At 39.7% G+C, this 21,728-nt stretch overlaps 1 protein-coding gene across 7 annotated transcripts in view; it reads left to right on the plus strand.

Annotated features, from left to right (window-relative positions):
- IL15 (interleukin 15) overlaps nucleotides 1–8,120 on the plus strand; it is a 61,608-nt gene extending 53,488 nt beyond the window's left edge. For 4 of the 7 annotated variants that reach the window (XM_023754646.1, XM_023754644.1, XM_014455373.2 and 1 more), the window contains 4 exons: nucleotides 167–251; nucleotides 1,526–1,570; nucleotides 4,179–4,316; nucleotides 7,552–8,113. In XM_023754646.1, the coding sequence (XP_023610414.1) occupies nucleotides 167–251; nucleotides 1,526–1,570; nucleotides 4,179–4,316; nucleotides 7,552–7,662 (379 nt within the window). In that variant the 3' untranslated portion in view covers nucleotides 7,663–8,113. Of the gene's footprint in view, nucleotides 1–166; nucleotides 252–1,525; nucleotides 1,571–4,178; nucleotides 4,317–7,551 lie in introns of all 7 variants that reach the window. The other 3 variants (XM_014455339.2, XM_006081720.3, XM_014455370.2) reach the window with 2 other exon arrangements.
- The last annotated feature ends 13,608 nt before the right edge of the window (nucleotides 8,121–21,728 follow it).

Raw genomic sequence — 21,728 nt, forward strand, 5'->3', positions numbered from 1 at the left:
TGGTGTTTCTGTTCCTTTATAGGGATGTTGATGTATGAAGGCAAGACTAACACTCATCTTTTCACTCATCAGGACAAAACATTCTTGCTTGCTCTTTTGCCTTTAGTATTTATCAAGACGGTATTATGTTCATTCAAAATGCTTTACTTTTTGGTTTTGCTTTCAGCTGCATCAGTGCAAGCGTTCCAAAAACAGAGGCAAACTGGCAGGATGTAATAAGTGATTTGAAAAAATTTGAAAATCTTATTCAAGTAAGTCCTGATATTTCCATAAACTATCTGATGTAATTGTTGTGGCGTAGCCCTGTCCCTGTGTTTTGCTATCAGTCTTAATGCATCTCACTTGAAACAAAAATATTTTTGTAGAAATTAGTGGGCCTTGTAGAACCTCAATTGAAATTTTTTACTTACAATTTTTGGATCCTAATTATCTTTAAATTCAATTTATAAATGGCCCAGCATGAAGAGCTCTCTGTCGCAACAGCCCAGAGAGAGATTTGCTTCTTCTACTAGAGCCGTGGTTGTCTTGGGGCAATTGCAAGGAGAATAGCCTGACCCTGGGAAAGGCTCTCTGCCTGTGGGCTAGAGAACCCCTCTCCAACCTAACATCACCCACTGGGCTGATAGAGCCTACAGGGTGGAGGGGCAGAGAAGAGGAGCCCACTGACAACTGCTGTGTTTAATGAAGTGTCTTCTGCCCCCCTGGGTGACACAGCAGGGACCAACGGAGTCCCAGGGGCATGAAGTGAGCCACCCTTCCAAATCAGCACAACAAAAATTCTGAAAACGGAACTTCATTGGAATCTAAGCACACAAACATAGGTCAGACCCCGCATGCTAAACCTAATCAAGGTGACTGCAGGCTAAATTAGAACATTTAAATAAGATCAAGGTCTCCTGATGTAATGGCCAAAGTACCTGAATACAATTGAAACTCACTCATCATATTGAGAAGCAGAAAAAATTACAACTTGAGTGAAAAAAGATAATCAACACATTCTGAAACTGACATGGATTAGATGTCAAAATTATTACACAAGGATTTTCAAGCAACATCATAAAATTGCACCCACAGGCAATTACAGATATTCTTGAAACAACTGAAAAAATCAGAAAGTCTTTGCAGAGTAATACGCTATATAAAAGGAACCAAATAAGAAATTATAGAAATGAAAATATAATAACTGAAATACAAACCACTGATACAATTACATAGAACAACACACACACACACACACACACACACTTTATTGCACATAAATATGGTGAGATCTGAACAAGGTGGGTGGATTGTATCAATGTAATTTTCTGGTTGTAATCTTATACTGTAGTTATGCAGGATATTACCATTGGGGGGCAATGGTGAAGGATACACAGGGTCTCACTGTAATTTCTCTTATAATTATATACAAGTCTAAAATTATCTTAAAGAATTTAATTTAAAAAGCTTAATGTTGTCAGTAGATTGTTCTCATATCTAAAGCAGTGCATAATTTTTTATATTACCTAATTTTCTTCCCTTTCAGTCTATACATATTGATGCCACTTTATATACTGAAAGTGATGCTCATGTGAGTATAGTTTTTGTTTTAAAATTACTATATTTTCCAGTTTTCAAAGTCTAAAAAGTATATTTTTTATAAATTTACTAAAATATGTAGTTTTAAAATCTAAATTTTGGTGTTTTCTTATACAATCAATGAATTTTTATAAGTAATTGTTGAGATTGTGGGGCTTTGGATCAAAGAGCTACATAGATGCTTTTTTGATACAATATATAAAAGCCTTTTCCATCAGTGTCAAACAAAATATATCATATAATTTTGTGATGCAATTAAATGCAAGAATCAGGTTAACTGATTTAATTTAAGAGTACCCAACATATCAGTTGTTTCCAGTGCTGTAGTATATTACCATCTTTAATCATATTTCCTACAAATTGCTTAAATGCATTTATGGCTCACATTTTGCATGAATCTCTACAATAGTCAGAAAAGGATCCTGGCTGGTTTCTCTGTGAGAAAAGAAACAAACGCAACCCAGAAAACCTATCAGAATTAAATAATAATATTGAACTTGTTAATGAATACCTTGGCATTGCCCAAGGCATGTATGACTTCAGGCATGTTGCCAGTCCTTTTCTTGATTGGTTACTAAAAATCAAGAAACAATTCCTTGACTTCTTCACCTCATGGAAAACAAACTATGCCATGTATTGCTCAGAATAGGGAGTCCTCTCTGTTATTTCTTAATTAGAACTTCCCTGAAATAGAAGGGTTTGCCCCCACCAGGACTTTCTAAGTACTATTGGAAAGAAGCCATAGCCAGAAACTAGGAAAAATAGATATTCATCGACCACTTAGTGCAGTGCACACAGAAATCGTCTCCCTCCTTTGGCTTCAGCATGCTTTCCATTTTTCTTTGCATTTATTCAAAGTAGACAGTAGTCAATTAACCACCAATTCTCAGCACCCTGAGATTGCTTTTTTTAACCTTGCAATTCTTGGGTTGTAGAAAGAAGCTGAGACTGACATTGAGATTTAAATCCTGACTCAGTCACTTTCTAGCTGTGTTACCTGGGTGCTTTTCTGAACCGTGGTTTTATTTTTTATTATTCTGCTAGAGGCCTGGTGCATGAAATTCATGCATGGGTAGGGTCCCTAGGGGCTGCTGGCTGCTGGCCAGGGCCTTCCTTCATTCTGCGCTGCCCCCTGGTGGTCAGCGCATGCCATAGCGAGCGATCAAATTCCCTGTTGGTCGAACTCCTGAGGGGACACTTTGTGTATTAGGCTTTTATATATATATATTTTATTTATTATCTATTTTACTACCAACTTGGTGATAATATTTGCCCTTTTGATCCTGAGCAGCTGTTTTTGGGGAAGGGGAATGCATTAGTCTCCCTTTATCCATGAGGGATATGATACATTCCATGAACCCAAGTGGATGCTGAAACCACGGATAGTACCGAACTCTATATATACAATGTTTGAGAGAAAGAGAGAGAGAGACCATATTTATATAACTTTTTTACAGTACATTATTGTAATTGTTCTAGTTTGTTATTATTTCCTGTACCTACTGAAATACATATGCCAAAGTTATTTTATAAATTAGGCACAGTAAGAGATTAGCAACAATAAATAACAACAAACGACAACAATTACAACAATATACTGTAAAAAAGTTGTATGAAGTGGTCTCTCTCTCAAAATATCTTAATGTACTGTATTCACCCTTCTTATGATGATGTGAGATGATACGATGCCTCTGTGAGCAGATGAAGTGAAGTGATGGAGTGTTATGAAGCTACTATTTACCTTCTGACGACATGTCAGGAGGATCATAGAGCCATGCCCTATGAATTGTTTTTTCCTGGAATTTTCCATTTAATATTTTCAGACTGTGGTTGGCTACGGGTAACTGGATGACTACTGTGTTGCCAGTGGCAGGCACATGAGTGTGTTTCTGCTTTCATTCACCTGTGCAGAAAGCATTGTTCAGGGCCTGCAGGGTCCCAGCACTGTGCAACGCATGGAGTCAAGCATCACATGGGCAAATCCCCAGGTGTTCATTAAATGCCTCTTTTCTTTTCAGTTTAGGTTTTTGTTAAGGTAACCCTTGTGGAAAACACATTTTTATGGTACCTATAAGGTACCTTTCTGATTTGGCCAACCAGGTACTACCCCTGCTTTGATTTTTCTAATAAATTTCCTGGAATCCCATCTGCCTCTGAAACTTTGGATCTTGCAGGAATAGCATGATTGACAGCTACCACTGTTTCAAATGTTAACAGTACCACCTCATCCTAAAAGTTCTTTCACTACAGATATCAGTGTTTTCAGAGTCTCAGACAGTATCCACACCCTTCTACACAGAGGAACTGTGCTCAGTGAGTAAAGGTGGCCTAGGATTTCCACATTTTCCAGTTTCATTCTTTCTTCTGCACAAACTCACCATCCTCCTTGATTGCTTTGTTAGCAGTTTGCTTTGGTTTCAATTTCACTGCGAAAAAAAAAATCAAGCTGCTTCCTTTGTAAAAAATTTTAGGGGTGTTGTGTTTCTTTATAAAATATTTGGATTGACTTTTTTTAAAAAATCAAAGTTGCATCTGTGTGAAAATGAAAAATGGGAAAATAACGTGTTCCTCAAAGTGGTTCTTTGTAACTTTATTTTCAGCCCAATTGCAAAGTCACAGCGATGAAGTGCTTTCTCCTGGAGTTACACGTTATTTGGCAGGAGTCGAATAATATGGACATTAGAGAGGTGATAGAAAACCTTATCATCCTAACAAACTCCAGTTTATCATCTAATGGGGTGAGTTATGGCAGATGTTTCTGGCTTGACTGGGAGAAGTCATGAGCTGGATAGAATGGACAAGCAGACGCTCGGAAGGGAGGGGACTTAATTCAAAGGCATCCAGAATGGAAGCATCACTAGTGTGCACACGATCCTAAACTGCTCATTGACTTATTCATTCAGCACACGTGTACTGCATGGAGCCAGGCAGTGTGCTTCAGTGCTAGAGTGACAGTGGTGAACCAGTCAGGTCACTGACCTCAAGGTGTTTACCAGCAGGTGCAGTGGGTATACATTACTCCGCGTAACTAAGGGTTTGGCATGAATACTAGTAATCCATGTTCAATGGGTTATTACTCCGCCAGACACGATCTTTAAGGGTTAATTGGTAATTCGCTGAGTCCTTACAATAAATCTGTGAGGTAGTTGTCCTTATTTGTTTCAGTGTTGAAGAAATTGGAGCACTGAGAGCTTGAATTACTTCCTCCAATTCATGCAGCTAAGAAAATGGGGAGCCAGGATTCAGATCTGAGCAGTTTCACGTCAGAGTCCGCCCTTTTATACATGCTGTAAAAGGATAACAAAAAATATGAATAATTTGAGTATCAAATATTAATAATTTAGACAATCTCAGGCAACATCAGCAATATGGGGTTCCAGGAAGGCAAACACTGGGAGCTCCTCTTGTAGGCTGGGAGATCAGCTATGCGAAGGTACAATAGATTATGGCTCTCATGGCAAAACGCTAGTGGCCAAAGCAAAGTGGGTAGAAAGAAGTTTTATGAACAAAGAAGATATAATAACTAATTAATTTAACAAATAATTTTTGAGCCCCATTGTAGGCCCTCAGGAAAATAGGAGTGAAAAACAAATACGGTCCCTGATCTTAAGGAGGGAGGAAGCATAAGTAAACTGATCAATAAGCAAATGAATAATACATCAGTTACTCACTAAATCTAATGGCCAAAAAGAAGGCAGGTAAAGGCACTGGGACTCTACTTTAGAGAAGGCTTACCTACTAAGCTGACATTTGGCAAAGACGTGAGGGAACGAGCACTAAGGATACTTGGGGGAGTATGTTCAGGTGGAGGGAACTCAAAGTGCAAAGAGCCTACAGCTTGTGTGGCTGGACACCTTGGATTTTCCCCTAAGAATTCCAGGCTGCTTTAAGTCTTTACTTAAATGTCACCTTCTCAGTGATGTCACCACTTCACAGTTTGCAGTCCATGTCCATGTCAGCCTGCTACATCCCCTTCTCTGCATGTCCTACTCTCTGACATACTATGCATTTTACTTAATGAATATTGTCTGCTTTTCCCCACTCGAATGTCAACTTCAAAGGGGCCGGTTTTGTGTGTTTTTCAGTGCTGTATCCCAACTCCCAGAACAATGCCTGGCATATACTACTTGCTCATTGTATTTATGAAAAGAATATGTTAATGTTTAAATTAATGTTTAAAATGCTCTTTATGATGTGTCGTTTCTATCTTATTGATAGAAAGACTGAGTCATGCAACAAATAATTCATAACAGTATCAATGGTCAGCTCTTTTATGCAATTCTGGCATAGTGTGACACATGTAGTGGAAGGAGTGGGCGGGACTGCACAGTCAAAAAACTTGGACATGGAGAATTTCATTTATTATGTCAACTGAGCTGTGTCATTTAATACCTCTGCCTTCCTATCTGACATGATTATTTTCGGTATTAAATCGGACAGCGTTATATGGAATATGACAGTGCTTAGCATAGAATCTGTGCTTGATGAATACTGGTGAATCTGAATTTCAAGTGCTTAATGGATATCGAATCTAATTTTGTTTGTTGCTGGTAGAGGTTTCATGGTTCAGCTGATCTCAAAAAATGTATTTATGATTCCTACATTTGAAATATTCTAGTTATCAGTGAAACTCTGTTTGAATTACAAGGATTTGTGGTATTCACATAAATAGTTCAATTCAACCAGCAATGATTGCATGAATACTATGTGTACAGCCCTGTGCTAAATGCTAGGGAAACAAAATTTCATGGCCATGCTCTCCTGGAAGCATTTAAGAATAGTGGTATAAAAAGCATAAAAGTCCATAACATCAGTTAATATGCGATGCGTTGTAAGGGAGAATCCACACCAGGGATTCTGAGAATGTAGCAATGGGACATTTAGGCTTATCACTGGGGCTCACAGGTTCAGGAAAAACTTTCTAGTCCAGACAGCAGCTGAGTAATCTTAGCTGAAATAGGAAGTGCTGAACAGACAGAGAGAGAAGTAAAGGCAGTGAGGCATCTAAAAGCATGGCCTGCTTGGGGATAAAGGTGTGAGCTCACTGTTCCTAGGGCAGAATGTTTGAGACAGTGAGGAAATGTGCAAGAAATAGGTAAGCAGGGCCTATGTGCCATGCTGGGAGGCCTGGACTTCATTTGAGGGTAGATGAACAGAAACCATTGAAGGCTCTAAGTAGGGAATCCACAGTCTGATAGACATGGCATACTTTTGTCAATGTCCTTAATCATATATAATAAAGAGGTAATATGCAAATTAACCCTCATGCCCTCACAAGATGGCTGCCTATGACCAGGCCCGGCAGGGGGGGGTAGTTGGGGGGCAAGCATGCTAGCCAGGGGGGGGTCAGTTTGGGGGGCGACCGGGCCCAGTGGAGGGGGGGGCGGCTGTGAGAGGCAACCAGGCCAGCAGTGGGGGTAGTTGGGGGCGAGCATGCCAGCAGGGGGTCAGTTGATAAGAGTGGACCAGGCCCAACCAGGGAGGGGCAATTTGTGGCGACCTTCGCCCAGCACCAGGGGCAGTTAAGGGCGACCAGGCCAGCAGCAGGGGGCAGTTAGGGGCGTCCAGGCTGGCAGGGGGGGCAGTTAGGAGTGATCAGGCTGGCAGGGAGGGGGGGCATTTAGGGGCAACCAGGCAGGCAGGCAGGCAGGTGAGCAATTAGGAGCTAGCGGTCTAGGATTGTGAGAAGGATGTCCGACTGCCGGTTTAAACCCGATCCCTGTGATCCCTAGCAGTCGGACATTCCCTGAGGGGTCCCGGATTGGAGAGGGCGCAGGCTGGGCTGAGGGGACCCCCTGTGCACGAATTTCATGCACCGGTCTTCTAGTCCATTATAAAAATAAGCCCACATCAAATTTCCCAGTTCTTCCTAATATGATATTAACTTGCCCAAGTTTTCATGTCTCAAGACCTCACTGTATGATTCAAAATATACCAGACTTTCCATTCTAATCCTTTCTTTTTATTTTGCAGAATATAACTGAATCTGGATGCAAAGAATGTGAGGAATTGGAGGAAAAAAATGTTAAAGAATTTTTGCGAAGTTTTGTAAATATTGTACAAATGTTCATCGGCACTTCCTGATTGCAGTGATCCTCTTCAGCATTTCTGTTATTTACAAACACTTTCCCGTTGCTCAAAGGCACCGAAACACTTTGCATTTCCAGTGTGCTGCCAAAGCAAGTTTTTCTAGCAAGAAGAGGATCAGGATCTTTCATCGGATGAACTCTTAGAAATGAAGGCAGAAAAATGGCATTGAGTAACATGATGTATATGGACATTTATTTTTAATTTATTATTGAAATTGTACATATTTGTAACATAATATAAATTTTTGAATAAAATTATGTACATATTTTATCCTTTGAAACTGCACTGATGTTTTACTTCTTATAAGAAAATAAGGGACATTTGTTAAGGTTGATAGTCAAATTATTTAACAACTGCTGGGTCTGGGACCACTGACTACCTGCCTTCATTTACTTCTCAGCTAGGTGTTGCACCCAGAGGGAGAACTGACTGACTGTCAACAAGATAGGAGAAACTAGGTGTTAAATCAGGGATTTCCTCTGTAATTTGGTTATTGACATATAAAGAACTGTCATGAAAGAAAGAAATTACAACTTCCTGGCATGTACGTAATGTGGCAATAAAACCTTCACTGATAAGTAGAACTGTATGTAGAAAACAAATGGTTGCAATGATACTTTATTTCATGCTATCCCAAGCACAGGTACTTTATTTTCAGGGTTTTTTGTGTGTGTGTGTGTGTGCATGCTGTATTTGTATAATTAACTGATTTTATGACTTTCTGTCATAAAATAACTATTTATATAGCTTTGCAATATACTAAGATTTGTAAGCTCTCTTTTAGTGAACTATGACTTAAATGAAATGTACTTGTCTCACCACAAATTTCTTTCACCCAATTCCCTTCTGACTCTTCACTGAGAGACCATAGGGTAGGAATTGATCTTCTATAGATTTGCTTTCTCTCCATTGCACAGTACAAACTGGTTCTCTATTGCAACATTCTTTTGTCACCAGTGCACCATCCATGCTCATGTATCTCATTAATATACACTTTAAATTTTCTTTCAAGATAGTTTTGAAGAAATCTGTATCCTATTTGACCTTCAGAGTCATGTGTTGGCTCTCAGTTGCTCCTTGACCTCAGTCCAGACAAATAGTTCTTGGAAGCCACACTTTAAAATTTAGAGATTAGGATGGTGGCAGTTCTTTGTTGCTTATTTTTGGTTTTTTGTTTGTTTGTTTTAATTCATCTGAAATTAAATTTTTAAAATTTATCTTTTGTTTGTCCCCCCTAGATTTCTATTGATAAAAGGTAGGGAAAATGCACCAATTAAACTGTTAAGTTTCCAATTCAATCCGTAAAGTTAGCCTCCCTTCAGTGTTTGCTGGGATGGGGGAAGGAAAATCATAGCAGCAGTCACATCACCAATAATGGCAATGAATATTACAGTGACCAAATATCCATTCTGGTATATAAGCAGGCAAGTGGGTTTAAAATTTGGCACTTTTCAGTCCTCAAAAGTAGGATTCCTCCCCATTAGTAGCTTAATTTAACATGGATCTTAAGAAACCCAAAGCAGCCCAGGCCTTGGCCAGAGCGAGGGCAGGAGGCAACCAATCAATGTGTTTCTCTCCCAGGCCTTGGCCAGAGCGAGGGCAGGAGGCAACCAATCAATGTGTTTCTCTCACATTGATGTTTCTGTTTTTCCCTCTCTCTTAAATAGAGAGAGAGAGAGAGAGAGAGAGAGAGAGAGAGAGAGAGAGAGAGAAACCCAAAGCATAGATATACAACTTCTTAAAACACCCTTAGCTAACTTAAGAACAAAATAACAATGAAAAACATTACCTTTTATTTTTCATTTCTATATTCTTAACAAAATCAGTCTTTCATTTTATTTCAAAGTTTTTCCTTCTTGAGTTGTCCTCCGTAATTAACCAGCCCAATGTCATTTGCCTGGACAAAGACACTAATTAACCAGCCCAATGTCATTTGCCTGGACAAAGACACTGCACTCCTGTCTCACCTACTGCCCTAATTGCTGAAAGTGTTTGTGAATACCAAATAATAAAGCACACATCTGTAGGCTTAGAACCTCACATAGTAAAGGTAAAGCTAATAAAAGTCAGGTTTACAGTCCAAAGCCCTATTGATGACTTATAATCTCATCTTTTCTTCATTGCAGAGACAGAAAAAGATGTATGAGAAAATATTATTTCTAACCTCTCCCAGAATAAGCAAAAAGGACTAGAAGGCAGAGGACATGGAAGTGCAAACAGGAACAAGACAGAATTGGTGAGCACAGGGATTTTTAAAACCCAGTCACAGGTCTAGTTTTATATACTCTCATTCTTTATCCTAGAACAGAGAGTCAATGGAATTACTTTGTTATGCTGCTGTTGTGAGAGTAGCTTATATTTTGATGTGTTACTGTTTATGGCCATCAAATTTAATGGCTCATAGGTGAAACTGACGTATACAATAGTAAAATCAAGCAGTAATTTTAAAATCAAGTAATATTCTCCTCCCCAACACACAGAAATACTAGCAAATGTATTTGTGTTCCTTCATCTGTGTTATATCAGGCTTTGTGTAAGCTTTCTATATTCACGTGTGAGTCAGTTAGCAGATGCATACCATGTATAAACATTTTGCCCAGGGGAAATCCCATTTCCATAGAGATTTGGTTCCGTGCTTCTGAGTGTGTCTGATGGCTGAATTTTTGTTTTGACTAAGGAATTTATTATGCAAGGTAAATTTTAGCTTCACTGAAAAGTCCCCAATTGTATAATCTATCTGATGCGACACAGAAGAAAAATTAATGAATCATTAATGAAGAGTCGTGATATTTTACTTCTTCAATCCGAGACTTCAAAATAAGCTTGAGAGGAATTGCAGAGGAACTCGTTACACAGAAGCAGAACTGGGAATTGCTCATTCAGTTTTTAGAAATGTTGTCAACACTTCCTGAATGTCATCATTGTCACTGTTTTCTTTCAGTAAGGAATTCACTCCTTCAGGTATATTGTAATCCAATTTGTTGAAAACCTACTGTGTGAACATAATGCTGGGTGCTGCAGTTACAGCTGCGAATAAGGCCATGGTAGTCTCAGACTTCATGGAGTTTATTTCTAGCATAAGAAAGTCATATGACCCAATTAATCACGTGATTGCTTGTTCATTTATACCAATTCTATGAAGGGCTCCAGCAGAGCATATACAGGGATTGGTTCAAGATATCAGAGAGAACTTCTTTAAGACAGTGGCATCTGAGTTCAACTATAAATTATAATTAGGAATTATTTGGAGCAGGGGAGGAGTGGGAAGAAGCAATTGGAGAAACAGCCTGTGAGGAAGGATTTTGGCATATTCAAAGAGTGGCAGGAAGGCCAGAGTGGCCAGGCTCAGAGAAAGCACTGAAATAAACTGGGAAACCAAGTATCATCTGATGGGATGGGCTCTGGTAAGGATTTTGCTTTATACTCCAAAAGAAAGGGACTTTTATTCTGACATGTATAAAAAATACATGAGTCTAGTGTCCCGAGAAGAGTTGAAGTCAAAATCTCCCGACCACTGAATCCCAGGGTAAAAATATATTTCTGATAACATCATCTTACACTTTAGTATTGCAGTCATTAAATGAATTCCTTGCAACACTTACTGGAGTTCAACTTCCACAAGCAATTATTCGTTCACTGTCAACTACAACAAACCTGTTTACTGTTCATAGGACGTGAGAGACAAAAGGTCATGAGGATCAACATGTAAATTCGGTGTTGAGTTCTGCAATAGTCAGAATTGAGCTGTGGTCTACATCTTAACACAGGGAAGGCTTCTTGCAAGCAGGACTTTCTAAATCACATTAAAAAAAAATTTAAGATATATTTTATTGATTTTTTACAGAGAGGAAGGGAGAGGGATAGAGAGTTAGAAACATCGATCAGCTGCCTCCTGCACACCACCTACTGGGGATGTGCCCGAAACCAAGGTACATGCCCTTGACCGGAATCAAACCTGGGACTTTTCAGTCCACAGGCCAAACGAGTCCATTGAGCCAAACCAGTCAGGGCTAAATCACATTTTAATGAGAACCATGTGATGTGATGGAGGCAGGTCCTCCTGATCCAGAATAATGGGGTAGAGGAAGGCTCCAGGATATGTGTAATGATACATTCTGCTAACTGGTGATGGGCACGGTTAAAACCAGACACAGAAAGAGGCAAGACAGATGTGGTGGGATGGAGAGAAAGCGCAGTTATACTCCCTGAATTCAGGGACTTATGGGGTCAGGGTGTGGAGTGGCTTAGAAGAAACAAAGACTGGTGTGTTTAAGGAGAGGATGAGAAAGGAGCAATATTTCTGAATAAGTGACAGCGAGGAGCTTAAAGGTGAGGCTAGAAAGTTGGTGCAGTGATGGTCCCACTTGACAAGTACTCTCTTTTCAAGGGTATTAAAGATCATGATCATCAGCCACATTCGGCTTCCTGAATTGAGTTAATAACATCAGAGCTCCCAGGGTGGCTCTCTGAGGACACACCAGGCTGATGGAAATAATAACCCTCTTACGCTTTTATGGTTCTTTAACGTTCACAAAGCACTTCCACCTCTATTATTATTTTATTTTATAAGAGGTTCTGTCCCTCATGGGTATTGATGAGAAGAGATGCAGAGCCTGTGAAACATTTTGCTTAACTTACTGATGTGGAAAAAACAAAAAGGAGAGAAATCACCTGAAACTTTTGTCCATGTTCAGCTGGGTATTTATTCTATGCCCTGTTGCCTTTTATATTTTCTTTCAAATAAAGCATGAGCATAATACTTGGGGTGGAAAATTGTTTGTAGTTAAAGAAATCAAAATACAGTTTAAGCACATATTTTTATCCCATATTTTGATTATTTTACTTCACACAATTCTATTCTGGTGTTTTGTTTGCTTTGCCCAGATGGCAAATGCACCATTAAGTTTATCCAGCCTGAATTAATTATCTTTTTATAGGAAAAGAAAATCCTTGACAAGTAAGATGTTTGTGCTGTATTTATGAATAAATAAAAGCCGTTGTTATACATGGCATTATTAATAGCCTGGCTTTAAAGACCGCTGCAAACAGAAAGTTAACATGCAGCCACAGGCAAACTTTATCTCAGAGGCCACAATGATGCTATTACCTGCTTTTCAGTTGGGTGGCTTTTTGATAGGTGACATGGGCATTGGAAAGGGGATTTTTCTTTCAGTGAAGGAGAGTAGGATTGCAAAACAGAGGAACTCTTTGCTCCCCCCCCCCCACCCCGAGATCTTTTGAACTCTGAACCAGAAAAGGGAAGACAAAGTATAACTAACCCTTGTCACCACCATGAGATCTTTTCTCTTAGAGACACTTGTTTGGGCTTCAGACTTTCCCTGGTTGAAGGAACCTGGTTTCCCATGAAGTCACATGGTTTTTTTCAGCAGAGCTGAGTTGTCCCTAAGGATTCATTTCATTCCTCGGTCATCTTTATTTTATTTCCAAAATCAAACATAAAATGTGCCCAAAGGAATGAGTATTTGCGAACAGTGTACTGAAGGCTCGCTGTGGGAGCCCTGAGTGCCGGCTTCAGGGGGGTGCATTGTCTATAGAGAACTGAAAAACAATAGTAGAATTGTACACTCGAAACCTATATAATTTTATTAATCAATGTCACTCCATTAAATTTTAAAATTTAATAAAAAATTTAAAAACCTGAGTGAAAGTCTGTCTGCCTTTATGGATTTTAAATGATGCCCGTGGTAAAATACAGACAGCCCTGATTGCCTGATTTACAATGGTTCAACTTAATGACTTTCTTTGTCTTTACGGTGGTGTGAAAGTGATAAGCATTCAAGTAGAAGCCACACTTCAAATTCTGAATTCCGATCCTTTCCCAGGTTAGCGGTACACACCACAACATTCCCATGATGTTGGACAGGGGCGTATTTTTTGCCTTTCAAACTCTTTATACTGCTTTGATTTCTCTGTCACCTTAATCACCTCTCAACAACATTTTTAACCTGGGGTCTACAGATAGCTAGGTTGTCCATGCATAGGTTTCAGGAAATCCCTAACCCTCAGGAAGAAAATGTAAGCATTATGACAGTATGTATATATTATTTTTCAGGAGAGAGCCCATAGTTTCCATCAGATTCTTAGATTGTTCCATGAATCAAAATGATTTAAAAATGCCACTCTAAGAATCCCTTTTTCTCCCCATTAAGTTGAAGGGTCAGTCGGTATTATATCTTGTGAAACTTGCATCATATTTTACTGCACATCTCAGGGTCTTATTAAAATGCAGCTTCTGACTCATTAGCTCCCAGAAAATCTGTTGCTATTGGTCCATGGGTCACACGTTGAGCCACAAGGATATAGAACTCATCATGTTTGCCATCAGACAGCTCTTGCCTCTGAGCTATTCCCGGAAACCACAACCGTGACTGAATAGACACCACAGAGATGTGAAACCAGATGTGGTCTCAGCCATCAGATCTTGGGCAACGTTCTTGGTACAGAATAGTACTACATAGCTTTCTTCCCTCCTCTGCCCACTGAGCACATTTTGGGTTTCCTTTTACTCTAGTGATTGTTTCGGAGTTATAATCAGCAAAACTGAGTGCCGTATTTTATATGCCCCAATCTTTCTTGAAAAAGTTCTTTCTATTTTAATGCCTCAAGAGGAATAGCACTCCAGCTTTTCTGCCCATCACATTTCACCAGTCAACTGCCTATTGGTCTATTTGCTGTGCTTTTTGGCTTAGCAGCTGGTTGCCCTTGGGAATGCTGCCTTTAAGCCAATTTGACCAGTGCCTTCTCTCACCTTTATTCCAACTTCAGCACTTAGTTGCACCAGTTATATTGGTTAACTCTCACCTAGTGCAGCAAATCCTACAATATTACCAAATTCTTATCCTCCCTCCCAATCCATTTTCAAGCTATCCCACCTGCTAGATTTCACCTATCTCACTATAGCAACGACTGCAATTTTACCTTATTACTGCCCTGAATGTAATAGCTTGCTTAGATTATTGACATTAATTATTGATGTTTGGCCTTGGTTACTCATCTTCTTAATTTTTGTCCTCAGATTGTCAAGAATCAAATATGTCTACGTTGCATTGCATCCCAGCTCCCATGTCAGCTGAAGCTGGGGGCTTACATGCTTTGGAATAGGTCATGGTTATTCCTTCTTGTATTTTAGATCATTGCCCTTGCTGATGAAGGATTTCATGCTCCCATCATTGAGCCAGAAAGGCAGGATGATTTGGTCACCACTTTTTTCTTGGCAAAGCCTCAAGGTCGTGATTAACATGGAACTTAGATTAAACTGACCTACTACAAATTCTCATCATTGAAAAAGTCTCTCAGCAGATAGTAGTAAACAATAGTGGTAGAAAACAGAGGTCCTAATCTATACTTTTTCCGTTTTTGAACTTGTCACTTGTAAAAAGAGACTATAGTGTGAAAAAAAATGGAGGGAAAGGAAGACTGTTGTGTTTTTCTTGAAGACTATTAGGCTCAAGGTTAGCAGCCAAGCATAATTCTTGTTTAATTGTCCCGTTACCACCTAGACCTGTTTATGTCAGCAACACCTTTAATAGAATGTCACTTCAAATCACTGCACTACAAAGACAGGCACTTTAACTTACATTAGCTACAAAATGAGTACCCTTTCCGAAGGAACCCCTGAGCTATCAAGTACATTAGTGATGATGCATGTTGCCTCTGAGATCTCTCTAGAAGCCACAGCCACTAATGTAATGGATGCCACCCTCCTGGGACATAGGTCAGAGTGCTTCCTCCCCCTTTCTAAAGGAGATGTTGGGTGCCATCCAAGATTTGTGTTTTCGAACACCATTGTTTCGTTTTAGAGTCTCTGTCTAAAAAAGGGAGGGTTTGTTTCCTGGTGTTAGTTCTGCAGTCCTGAGTGTTTTGATGCTGCCAAGGGCCTCTGACTATCTTCTTTGAGCAGTGTGACCTCATGAGAAGAACTCCCTAATGCTTGACTATTCAGATGTAATTGAAATCTGTGCTAATATCATTAACATTGCACTGGTCCATATATACATATATATTGAGACCACGTATGCAGTTGTCACTGAAAGCTAGAGACAAGAAAATACAACAATAAAATTCATTCAGAGAACATCAAAGAGACCATTTCAATAACAAGTCTCTAGGAATGAAACCCCTTATAGATATATCATCTGATTTCATCAATAAAGCTAGGACTATGCCATTTGGTGACAAAACCAAACCTAATGATTGTTGTCAGCCATAAATTCAGGCAGTAGAATATTCTTTAATTCTAGAAGTAATTGAAGTGTATGGAAATCATTGTTAGGATGGCTAATAGAATTTGCTGCATGACTAACGAATTCCCACAACAAATTTACCATCTTATAGGTAACTTACCATTGGACATACTTTGTGAATGCAAAGCCACAGCATTTCCCCCTTGTCTCTCTAATGGGTGTTGCAGAACTTTGGGAACCATAACTCTGAGTTTTCTACCTTTGTGAGCTAAATTGCCCAGAGCTCAGGGAAGACGAGGTGGGCCAAAAGGAGGCAGAGTCACGCTTCTGTCTATCTCTCACTCAACAGAGACTACGTGGAAGCCTAGTATTAGATATATTCTTGGGATTGTTATGGGAACTCAGGAGTCTGGAAAGGAGCCTGGTGGAGGTTCCTCGAAGCAGCTAACATCAAACATTTAATGGATGAGTAGAAAGTTTACATAAAAGGTGGTTAGAGAAATCCATTCCAATGTCTTTGCCCTGACCTCAGGATTTTTGCTGTTGCCACTTTACCCTCATCACTTTCACCTGTTTTGAACTCTCTCTCTGCCTCTGCTACTGTTTCAATCTTCCTCCTTCTTACAGCAATGCATATATCTCTCATTCCAGGCTCATTTTGGAGTAGTTTTTACAATCTTTTGACCCTAAGTGCCTCACAGATTGTTCTCTGTCAGAACAAGGACAATATTACATTTTATTTTCAAACCACCACACTTTCCCCAAGGACTACGAATTGGATCTTTTCCATACAGCTGTTTCCTCACATAACTTAACAAAATTGTTACTCTGGAGCGGCGATTTTCAACGTTTTTTTATCCCATGGCACACATAAATTAATTGCTAAAATTCTGCGGCACACCAAAAAATACATTATATATTTTTTGCCAGTCTGACAAAAAAGGTATAATTTTGATTCATTCACACCAGATGGCTATTGTTGTGTTGACTGTTCTCATGTTTTTTTTGACAATCTAAGGAAAAAGAGATTAATGCCCCTGACTAAATAGTCACTTATTGCATGTGTTAAAAATTCTTATGGCACACCGATTAAAAATTGCTGCTCTGGAGGATCCTGCTTGAATGCTCTAGCCATCACACACAGAAAAATTAATCAATTCCAAATGCTGATTGGTGTTTGAAAAATAAGGCAGGATCCACAGAGACACTGGGCCTACACAATCCTCCAGGGAATTCTGGTGGCTTATTCCACATGGAGGCTGTTATATTCAGGAAGAATTATTGAGTACATGACCCCTGGCTTTTCTAATAATCTTTGACTTTTTTTGTGTTGTTGGCATTTCAGACTTTTCTGAGCAATTCTGGTGACCTTTCTGAGTGATTATGATGACTTTTCTGAGTTCACTTTGTGGATTTTTGTACTACTCAGCTTAGTCCTGTGTCTCCTCCATCAGTGGCATAGGCACTCCGTAGTCTCAGGTCCCACCACACCTGCTTGGTTTTGACATCTGTACAACTCTATGGTCTCTGCTGCCATTTGATTATACAACTACTGAAAGACCTTCACATTTAGGTTTTTACATTAAGGTGTTATCTTAGAAACACTTGGAGCACATATTCAGGCTGCCAGACACCTTTTCCACAGAGGTTTCTGGGGAAGATATACGTGCAAAGCAAAGAAGGCAGACAGCAACTTGTAGCAGCAGCTATCACTACCTTGGCTTTTGGTACCTCCCAGTCGCAGTGTGAAATCTTTGCCAGTGTGCTGGATGATGGCACTAGAGTCTCTCTTAACTTTGACACTATAAGCCCATCCCCTGAATCTCAATGCTCAGCACCAAAGTCAAGAGGGTTTAAAAAAGTCAGTGAGGAAAAACAAAGAATGGAAAATTTTCTTAATCCTTAAATGGAGGAAAGTTCGCCTACATAGCCCCAGAATTCTTAGGGTTGCTTATGTTGCCAGCTCCAAGAGAAGAAGAGAGTCCCTAGAGTAGAGTGAAAAAGACCCCCTCCCCCCCCCACACACACACACTGACTCAGACCTTTAATCCTTCCCTATCACATAAGCTTTGCAGCATTTTTTAGCACACGGTCCAATAGAACATCTTTGAGGTTAACTATACCATGTCCTCCAGTTATGAGGATGTTTCTATGTGGCTGAAAAGAGGTGTTCACCTTGCACAGAGGTCCTGGAGAGGATCTTGTTGGTTGGGGGTGATATTGCCTGGAAATGGTAAAATGGAAAAGTAGCAGCCTTGAACCCCCTTAAAGCACCCAACAATGGGCTTTACAGGAAAGTTGCGGGGGAGGGGGATTATGGAGAATTGAATTATTGAGACCAGTTCAAAAATTTCTCTTAATTTTTTAAGTTCAATAAAAATTCTTCAATCTGGATTCGGAAGTTTTCCATCAAATGAGCCCCCTTTACTTTTCCAACCTCATCTCTCTATTTCCCTAAAAATTTCCCCTCCCTTAATCTCACCAGTTGTGCCATCCTGAAATAATTAAGTTCTTCCTTTCTTTGGGTCTAAATCCCATGTACTCTGAGGTTCAGGGCAAGCAGCACCTTCTTCATTCTTTTTTACCACGACACCCTGGGACATTCTGATCTGTCCCACTCTTCATAATCCTTGGTAAAAAACCTATGCATCATGCCACATTATCATATTATCTTCTGAGTGCAATCAAGTTCTTTTCAAGCAGGTATGATTTGTTTCTCAAAATAAGCATCAAGTTGGCAGCAAGTTTCTCTTGGGAGAAATCTTTTTCTTTTTTGCATTCCTAGGGCACTAGTAAATCATGCATTCATTCTGCTTGCAAATGTGTGTGACCAGATGGATAGATGAGCAAATCTACATATCTCCAAAATTAGTTCACCTGCCAGTGATAGTGAATAATCTAGGGTCAAAAAAGGAAAAGATAAAGCCAGATGACAGTCAGTACTTTAGCAGAAACCCGTTTGAGAGAGTCGGATAACTATTTTTAATAGGAGGCCCAAATTAAGGTTTTTGAGTCAATTACTGCGTAGTTGGGAAGTGGTTCCTGCATAAACCAGATACTTATATTGTTCCTTAATTCCTGACACAGCTATGCCTTTCATTATGATTGATCTAATCAACTGTTTTTTTAATTAATTTTTTAAAAATATGTTTTTATTGATTTCAGAGCGAGGAAGAGAGAGGGAGGAGAGACAGAAATATCAATGAGAGAGAAACATCAATTGGCTGCCTCCTGTACAACCTCTACTGGGGATCAAGCCCGAAACCCAGTTATGTGCCCTGACTGGAAATTGAACCTGTGACCTCCTGGTACATAGGATGATGCTCAACCAACTGAGCCACACTGGCTGGGCTTCTTTCATTAATTTTTTTTTAATTATATGAGTTACACGTGTTTGTTATGGGAAGATTAGATAATTCAGATTATAGTAGAGAAAAAAATAAAATTGAAATCCTGCATACTACTACCATTTAGAAATCATCACTGTGAACAATTCTTTTTTGAAAAAAATAATTTGACCCTCTACTTTCAGTTAATTATTTTCCCCAAAAGTTAACCAATTTCCTTTTATTAAATGATTATTCTTCCACATATATACTTAAATCCTTTTTTAGATGCTAATGTTTTTCTTCATTTGCCTGTTTATCTTAATATTTGAGCAGACCAAAACATTCTGAGGATATTGGTGATATTAACAAGTAAAAATGTGCACAATAACACAAAAGGTTAGATTTGGAAGAAAATGTAAAGGAAAAGTTTTACCTTGCACAGAATGAATGTAAAGTTTTGCAAAGTCTTTTAAAAGAGGCACAGAGTGGACTATAACTGTAGGGGTAGAGTTAATAAAACTAAAAAAGGCATGAGTCTGTGGTAAGAAGTTTTGGTCATAAAAGGAACAAAGATAAAGGAGTGTCACAGAGGCAAACAAATGCAGGGGAAGCTCTACGTTTGCTCCCTGCAAAGGGGGTTCTTTGGTTCAAGATTTGAATTATTCATTGCCAGAGAGAGCTGTATTCCTCTCCCAGTGACACAAGTACCAACCTCTCAGAGCCTGACCTTCACTAAATGTTTGAATTTTACTTGTTCCCTTTTCTCTGACTTGCTGCTTAATGAGCTAATCTCTGAGTGGAAGCTGGCTTCCTATTGGCTTGTTACAGGGAGAGAAGGTGCTGGCCTGAGGATGCATGTGTCTGGTGCCTGGGCATTTATTTATCTCATTAAAAATGCTTAAGTTACCATCCTCTTCTGAGTTAGTTTATGTTGGTGTCACTGAGATTTGAGTCTGCACATATAGAGGCAGCACGATGACTTTAAAAACAGCTTTTCTCTGAGCAGAACTAACAAGACGTGTAATGAATAGATATTCAACCTTGGTTTCAACTGAACCAAACAATTTAGATACCTAAAAGGACACTTTCTGTATTTCCATAAATTAATGTTCACCCCACCTGTTTTCTATTTTAAATAGGAAGAAAAGAGGGTTTCTAGGACCCTTGCTTTAATGCCAAAAAACTTTAAGGAAGATTTAAGAACTTACAGATACTAACTATTTACTAAAAAAAAAAAGCATGCTCATGTTAAAAATAGATGAACTCCTCTTAGAAAGAGGATCGGCTGCCTTAAGAGTTTGGAAATCCTGAGTGTCTGCACACAGGGCAATCTACACGCCCTGCCAAGCGCTCAGCACAGGACTCCCCGGAGTGCTCACCAGAGAGCCTGGTGACAAGGCAGAACTGAGAGACCCTTCCCAGGTGCAAGTGTCCCGACCTATCGTAGCCTGAGGGCAGAGCATCAGAACTGAGAACTGAGAACCCTCCCACACTCAGGCTTTCCACTGAATATGAGATAGCAGCAGTCTATGAGGGGTGGGGCAGGACAGCTGAGAAAGACCCTCTGAGGCACACACTTATGGCTCCGGTCTAATTATGACCTGACATAAACTTCACAAGGACTCCTAACCTTCTACCTAGTGCTATGTAATGGCGGTCAATCATTGGAGAAAGACTAAAAGCTGAAAGGACCTTCCCCCCCCACCCCCCCTCCCCCCCTACACACAGGTGCAAAGGCACCGTGGTTGAGGAGCAGAACCAAGGGGAACCCCTAGCACTCTAGGTCTTATTTGAAAACAGACCTGTATGTTCAAATGTTTTCAAACAAGGATACCAAAGCAATTCGATGGAGAAACCAAAATCTTTCAACGAACAGTGCTTGAAGAAGTGGATCTCCATATAGAAGAAAAGAACATCTGACACCACGCATGAAAAATAATTTGAAATGAATTATAGTCTTCAACCTAAAACTGAAAGTTTAAAGCTCCTATAAGATAACAGAAAAATTAGAACTTGTGCTCATGAAAATTCACCACTAAGAAAACAAGTAAGCCAGCCTCAGACTGGAGAAAAGATTCTTTCAAATGAGCCTCTTTCTTGGCTCTTCCCAGACTCTGCTGGTGCCTCCCCGATCCAATCCCTGTCCTGGATTTTGAACGGAGGAACTGCCTGCCCTTATTCTATTGGCCCTTTCCCCAGTTTTTCTCAGGTCAGACTCCACCCCTTGATGGTTGCCATTTTGGTTCCCACTGCAAACGCCTTAGTTTTGCTTCATCATCTGGCTTCTGCTGTGCATGATTCAGCAGAGGAATTTTTCCCTGGCTGTTTATCCTTCCCCAGGTAATCCAATAATCTGCTAATCCCGGGTATTTCCCAGGGAGATTGGAAAGCTGGTGTTTCCTGCCTGCTCGGTTAATGACCCTTTGGTGAAGGATGCGGCTGTAATCTCGGGTGTCCGTGAAGCCATAGCTTCCAGACTTAATCAGGCTTAGCCCGTTTAGCTCCCTTTGCTTTTATTAATACCTAA

The sequence above is a fragment of the Myotis lucifugus genome, unplaced genomic scaffold (assembly GCF_000147115.1).
Source record: "Myotis lucifugus unplaced genomic scaffold, Myoluc2.0 scaffold_1, whole genome shotgun sequence".
Lineage (NCBI taxonomy): Eukaryota > Metazoa > Chordata > Mammalia > Chiroptera > Vespertilionidae > Myotis > Myotis lucifugus.